This window comes from Apteryx rowi, unplaced genomic scaffold (genome assembly GCF_003343035.1).
Source record: "Apteryx rowi isolate R43461 unplaced genomic scaffold, aptRow1 scaffold_806, whole genome shotgun sequence".
Classification (NCBI taxonomy): Eukaryota; Metazoa; Chordata; class Aves; order Apterygiformes; family Apterygidae; genus Apteryx; species Apteryx rowi.
The window spans coordinates 222,933-229,819 of NW_020451101.1; the positions used below are offsets into that span (position 1 = coordinate 222,933).

The 6,887-nt window shown below is 43.2% G+C and overlaps 1 protein-coding gene across 1 annotated transcript; it reads left to right on the forward strand.

Annotated features, from left to right (window-relative positions):
* Positions 1-19: 19 nt before the first annotated feature.
* Positions 20-2,637, forward strand: HOXC8 (homeobox C8). The gene is made up of 2 exons (XM_026089258.1): positions 20-455; positions 2,345-2,637. Exons 1-2 carry the CDS (start codon positions 20-22, stop codon positions 2,635-2,637), a joined length of 729 nt encoding a protein of 242 aa, XP_025945043.1.
* The last annotated feature ends 4,250 nt before the right edge of the window (positions 2,638-6,887 follow it).

A 6,887-nucleotide genomic window follows, 5' to 3' on the forward strand; every position in this document is an offset into this window, starting at 1 on the left:
TTTTTTGCATGCGAGGGTCATGAGCTCCTACTTTGTAAATCCGCTCTTTTCCAAGTACAAAGGCGGTGAATCGCTGGAACCAACTTACTACGACTGCCGATTTCCACAAAGTGTCAGCAGGAGCCATGCTCTCGTGTATGGTCCGGGCACTACTGCTCCCACCTTCCAGCACCCTTCACACCACGTCCAAGAGTTTTTCCACCACGGAACCTCCAGCATCTCCAACTCGGGATACCAGCAAAACCCATGCGCCTTGGCGTGTCACGGAGACGCTTCTAAATTCTATGGATATGAAGCTCTGCCGAGGCAATCGCTTTATGGTGCTCAGCAAGAGACGACTGTTGTACAATATCCTGACTGTAAATCGTCTTCCAACAGTAACTCTAGCGAGGGACAAGGGCATTTAAATCAAAATTCGTCTCCCAGTCTCATGTTCCCATGGATGAGACCTCACGGTTAGGACCTTTTTTTTCCTCCTCCTTAAATGTTTTCCTTTAAATTTTTTCTCGCTTTCTCTCTCTCTCTCTCTCTCTGCTCTTTCTGTCTCTCTATCTATCTCTATATATATATGTATGCATATACAGGCACACACATATGTATATGTATATACACACACATAAACATATATGCATACATAGATATATATAAATATAAGAGGCGTAGATGTAAAATATGAAAGGAATGGGCAGTTTTGTGTTAATGTTTCTTCTTTTTAGGAAGACCTTTGAAAGCAAACAAGGCAGCAGTTACTAGAGAGCCAGCAAGGTGATTCCCTGCACAAGGCTTAAATCACAATAAAGTAAAACTTGTTTTTTATTGCTTGCCTTGAGGATAGGCAGTAAGATACAGCTCCCACGAGGTTATTTGCATGTTGATAATACACTGCTCTTTAAAATGTCATATAGCCTTTCATAACCGCTGGGAGATGAAGTCTGAAAGGTGGGAACTTGTATAAGTATTACTAATACTTTACATCTGTTTCTTAAAGCCTAGAGATAAAAGTTTAAGCAGAAAGGGAAACTTAGCTCAGAGCTATGGGGTGGGGCGGCAGACAACATTATACTGTCCTGGGTTAAAAAAAAAAAGGGGGGGGGAGGGAAATTCAAAATAATTTGGGCTGAATGGAACTTTGCTCATGTGAAGTCCAGATAATTGCACAGAAAGCGAAATGCTGCAAAGTACAAGTTTCCCCCACCGAAGTTCCAAGGTTGTCTAGAAGCCTTGTTACTTCCAAACATGTGCAGGTTAGTGCTAATTTTTAAGGACAATCCGAGCAATAAAGTTCCCCCCCTCCACCCACCCCCACCAAAAATTAGAAAGAAAATAAAATAATAGAAAGAAGCTGTGGCTAAGGTGGAGAGGATGTGGCCCGGAGAGGCTGGAAGACAGACGCAAAGGAAAACAYGTTATTTATCTAAGCTTTGACCTAGAGGTAGTCTCAAGGATGCAATCATTTCGAGCTGGAGGATGTTTTAGCAAATACATTGTTTTTTTTCTCGTTGAGAAAGTACTGTGCAGAAGGCAGGGCTCAGCTGCACATACCTACGTCCTCTTTCTTTCTTTCTTTCTTTCTTTCTTTCTTTCTTTTTTTGGCTATTGCTGCAAATGTCCATCTCTCTGCTTCTTTCAAATACTATCTCTGTGTTTGCATAGGCACATCTGCATCTCTCTGGATGTGTGGGCTTTGCACACCTCCATCCCTAACCGAAAAGACGGGCAGAGAGAATTTCGTGGCAAATTCAATTTCTCAGGGTTTCAATATTATCAGTTATGAATACCCTGAGCCTATATTTTGGGAGCCACGCTTGGAAAAGGGAAGCAGAGCTGGGCATTTTGCAAAAACAAACAAACAAGCAAAGGAAAAAAATAAAAGACTGGGGAGGGGAAGGAGAAAGGCTGGAGAGGATTTAATGAGGAATAATGCACCCCTCGTCAAAAGAAGGGAGAAATAACTTAAATTTTTCTGAATTGCACTCCACTCCTTAACATGTAATCACCTTTGAGGAGAGTGGGCACCTCTATTTGGTGCAGGAGCTTTGCCACGCAGCTCTATGCCCCTATACAAAAGGACTCAGAACTGGCTTTTTTTCCAGAAAGAGCCAGGTTAAGGCATCACGCCACTACTAATAACCACCATATCAGGGCTATGATTATTATTAATAACACCCCTTCCAGCCAGGCTTTTATTATAAGGTGTAAGGGGGCTTTTTTGGGGAGGGGGAGGCACCACTTTCTCCAGGAAAAGGAGGCAAAGGGGAGGCAAGAGCCTGCAAGGAGGGAGAGCGAAGAAGGCATTGCTATTATATATATATATATTTTTTTTGTGGTTGTTTGTGTCCTACAGCTCCCGGAAGACGCAGTGGCAGGCAAACTTACAGCCGGTACCAGACCCTGGAGTTAGAAAAGGAGTTCCTCTTCAACCCGTATTTGACACGGAAGCGGCGGATTGAGGTCTCTCACGCCCTGGGACTGACCGAGAGACAAGTGAAGATCTGGTTCCAGAACCGGCGAATGAAGTGGAAAAAAGAAAACAACAAAGATAAGCTGCCGGGGGCCAGGGACGAGGAGAAAACGGAAGAAGAAGGGAACGAAGAAGAGGAAAAAGAAGAGGAGGAAAAAGAAGAAAGCAAGGACTGAGCTCTCAGCCCCTTGAAGTCTCGTTTTATGGCAGATGATAAATCGAGATGTTTACGACGGTCATTTGCTTTTATAGAGTATAGAATGGAGAGGCTCACACAGCAGTAACTACCTGTCAAACAGTTGTAGCCTTTTTTTATTGTCATAGAAACTTCCCCTACTTTTTTTCTTTTTTTTTTTTTTTGATAGCTGCATTTTTAGTTCYATAAATACATAGCTGGCTTGGCTGCAACAGCGGGTGGGGGGGGGAAATAAATAAAAAATAAATAAAAATGATCCAGCAAAAGCAACCCCACCAYCACCACCAGCAGCACAAACCCAAGCCTGGCAGCAAATGCCACTGCTCCTCCACTGCGCCCGCCTGTGCCCATGCACATGTGAATGGCTGCAGAATATATCTTTATTTTCGCAGGCTGGACTTTGCTGCTTAGCTTGGTGGGGGTTTTAATTATTATGATGATTTTTTTCTCTGCTGGGGGGGAAGCGTGGTGTTGCTTGCAGCTCCCTTAGCTAGTTGGTGTAATATCTCTGCGCATCTCCATTGCTACGAGCCATTTATCAATTCGCTGGTAGGGGCCACTCCTGCGGCCCCTGCGAGATAAGAAGAGGAGCTGGGAGGGTGAACATACCTGGTAGAGCCGGCAAAAACACCCCCTCCCTCTCTTACCTCCCCCCCCCCATTTCTATAGGACTGTGGCTGTATGTAGAAAATACCTATTTGCCTAAGACTTGATAGGCCAAAAATAGGGAGGTTGGCAACCTCCTCCTCTCCATAGGCGCTGTTTACCATTTGACTGTGTGAGCACTCGAAATTCTTCGTGTACTACCTAAAGGGAAAACCTGCAATAATAATCCAGTGTATTATCAGCAAGGGGCTTACGTATCCTAAATTTTACTTGGTCGGCATTGATTTAAGCGAGAGMGAGCTGCGTTGTTGCCCTGATGCAAGCTACTAAGTAGCAGGGGAAAAAAAAAAAACAATAATAAACGTGAAATAAACCACCAACCTTGTATTGTACTTTATCACTACCTATAGAAGGAGTCATGCTTTGAAAGTATTTGTAATGCGGTTTTATTGTCGTTTGTTGCTGCTTATTTTCTTGGAAAATGAAAAATAATAAAAAAAAAATCCCAACAACTGAAACTGCCTAGTTGAGAACGCACAGTATTGTATTATTTTATTGTGCTTATAAAGTAGTGTAGAACTAAATTGCACTGAATGTATAGTTATCTATTTGTCTTGACTTATCTGTTAATGCAACATGCTCGAAACAAAAAAAAAATCGTCATTTGTTTTATGTAAAAGCATAGTTCTGCGTGTTCAAACTCTGAATGTAGCAATTTCCGCCAGAAAAATAAAAAAAAAAATCTGGACACCGTGGATTTGTATTGTATACGTGAGACATTACGTAAATAATAATAATAATAATAATAATAATAATAATAATAAAAGGTTTTAAAAGGACTGCGTTGCCTGAAGTGCTCTGTCTTTATTTAAAAGCACCCGCACGTACGCATCCTGGCTGTCGGGCCAGGAGTGGGCTCTGACTAATATTTCATGCTTCAAATCCTCTTGGCACGCTCCGAAACCAAGACTCATCTTTAATTTGCAAGGAAATCAGGAGAATCTTGGCTTTGCCAGAAGAAGTGGAGGGGAATAAGGCGGGGGGGGGGGCGGAGGGGGAAGGAGAATTCAACCTCCTGCCACCCTGGCCAAAGTAGTTTTGTCTGAACGTGGATATTTCACTGCTGGCTTCATTAAAGAAAAGAAAAAAATGGCAATTTCGCTAATGATGATAAACTCGTGGAAGCTGCAGGTCTGCAAAAAAAATAAAAATAAAATGTTGCAATGCCTCGACCGCTGCTAAGAGTCTTCTCTTGCCCTGGGAAACGCTCCCGGCTCTTCTTCCTAGGGCGAGAAGGGGAAAAGTGCATAAAACATATGCAGCTGCATTTTACTTTCCCCAGCTGGAAAGTGCTATTTGAAACATCTCGAAAGTGTAACACCCTGGTCTTCCCTGGCTATAAGGGATTATATATATATATATGATATATATATTATATATATAAGCTTTTCTCCTTCCTCTCCTCTCTCAGGCTGGGATGACACGCACCCAGGAGCCGCATTTTTGCTCCCATACTTGTGTGCAATTCGGAGGTTGCCGGCGGTCGTTAGAAAGCCATCGAGAGATTGCAAAGAGATTAGGTGTGCATTAAAACGTGCTTTAGCCCCGTGGTCGAGGTCTGTTCCCGAGGCAGGCTTGGACGGGATGGCAACGCATTTCCCTACGTGAAAAGCTCACGAAGCACGTTAAAAAACAAAAACCCCAAAAAAGGCAGGGAAGCAATGGGTGAATAATGATTTTTTTTTTATTGTTTGGGGATGCAAAAGCAGAGTCCCTTTCCCCCCCCCCCCAAGCCCCCCAAGGTCACATCTTCTTATCCACCAACTAACTTAACACATCCTTTCTTTTTTTTTTAGCAGCAAAACCTGTCGGTGAGGTCTTCAGGTCTCTCTGATAGTGCTCTGGTAGGGGGTGAACTTTATAAATATTTCTCTTACCACCAGCCTCATTTCGTTGAACGGGGTCTATTGATCTGTAAAAAAGAAAACCATGGGGCTATCTGTTGTTTCTTGTTTCTTTTTTTTTTTTTTCCCTGTTGATAAATGGACTACATCATATAGAGCCCAGGGATGCAGAAGTAGACGGGATGTTTACGCAGATATCGCAGATAAGAAAGCACAAGGCTCCTCAGATACAGACTGATTCCCTGAGCTATGTCTGGAGGATCGTCTACGGGCTTGAGACATTCTTCACGCCAAACCCCACCAAGCTTAAAGGATTTAAATGCCTCCGTGGCTGAAATCGCTGGACTCTGCCCAGGAGGGCTGGGGAAAAAAAAAAAAGAGAGAGAGAGAGAGAAATAACGCAGTTGTGCAGCTCGGACCCGAGAAAAACACGACTTTCGTGGGTGTTCCCACAGCCACCTTTTATTTTATTTTTATTTTTATTTTTTTTCCCCCTCTCTGCCCCCAATGCCCCCGGCTCGGCCGCCTCCGGCGAACCGGTGCGCGGAGGAACGCGGGAGCGGCCGGTGCGCGGCCGGATCCTGCCGCAGCCCCCGCGGGCGCGCGTGAGCGTGAGTGTGAGTGCGAGTGCGAGTGTGAGCGTGTGCAATGCCACAGCACTGCCTCGCCGGTGGGTACCCACGCCCGAACCGCACAAAAACCCAATATAACCCCATCTCTCCTCCCTGGCAGTGTCTCTAATGTCCTCGTTAACGGGCGTTAATCTCCCAAGAAATACATAAAAACCGCCAATAAGGTTTATTCTAGACTTTTCCATGACGAGGGTGGGCGCGGAAGGTAAGCTGTTTTATTAGTCATCAAACAGAGCGGCTTATTCTAGCGGAGCTTGCTTCTTGGGGGATATTTATCCAGCTTTTACAACAAGGGATTTTTTTCCTCCGCTTGCTCTCATAGGAGGGATGCGTGCTCGTTCATTCTCGGSTTAAACTGCGCAAAAATAAAATCAGTTAGGAAATATTTTCTGCTCTGGTACTTAAAAAAAAAAATCCTGATAAAGCCTTTGCATAGAAAATATCCACATTGTTCCCAACGAGGGGGGAAAGAAGGGAGAACTTATCGAAGTGTTCTGTTTAAAAAGAATAATAATAATAAAAAAAAGGAGCTGTATTCGCACTCTATCCATCATATTTAAACCCGCAAATCTAAGTAGTTTTACATGAACGAATACTACAGAATGACATTTATCTATCAAAAGGGTCTGGAGTTAAATTATTGAAACTACAACCGCAGCAGTTACTTCTGGGGTAAATGTTTATGTTCTGTAGTCAACACAACAGAGTCGCATCTTCAGACGACATCCAGTTATTTTTGTAATCACTCCATCATTTCAAGAGAAAAAGAGAAGAGACCATTTTATGGGGTAAAGTAATTTGAGAGAAGATTCGCTCTCCACAAAGTGGCTTATTCAGAAATGATCATAGCTTCGGTATTACTGAAATTAGACTCATCTACCCGCCTGAAGTAAGAAATATCGTCCTATTCCACGCTTTTTATTAGCCAATCAAATTTCCTTCGGATCTCCATTTGTGATTTGTGAAAAATATAATTCCTTGAAAAGCTGAGTTTGAGCATATTGCTTATTTTGCCTTAATTTATTATTCTAATCACAGCCGCCGCTGTGTGATAATGCATCCATTAGGCGAAAAAATTCGTTTAGGTT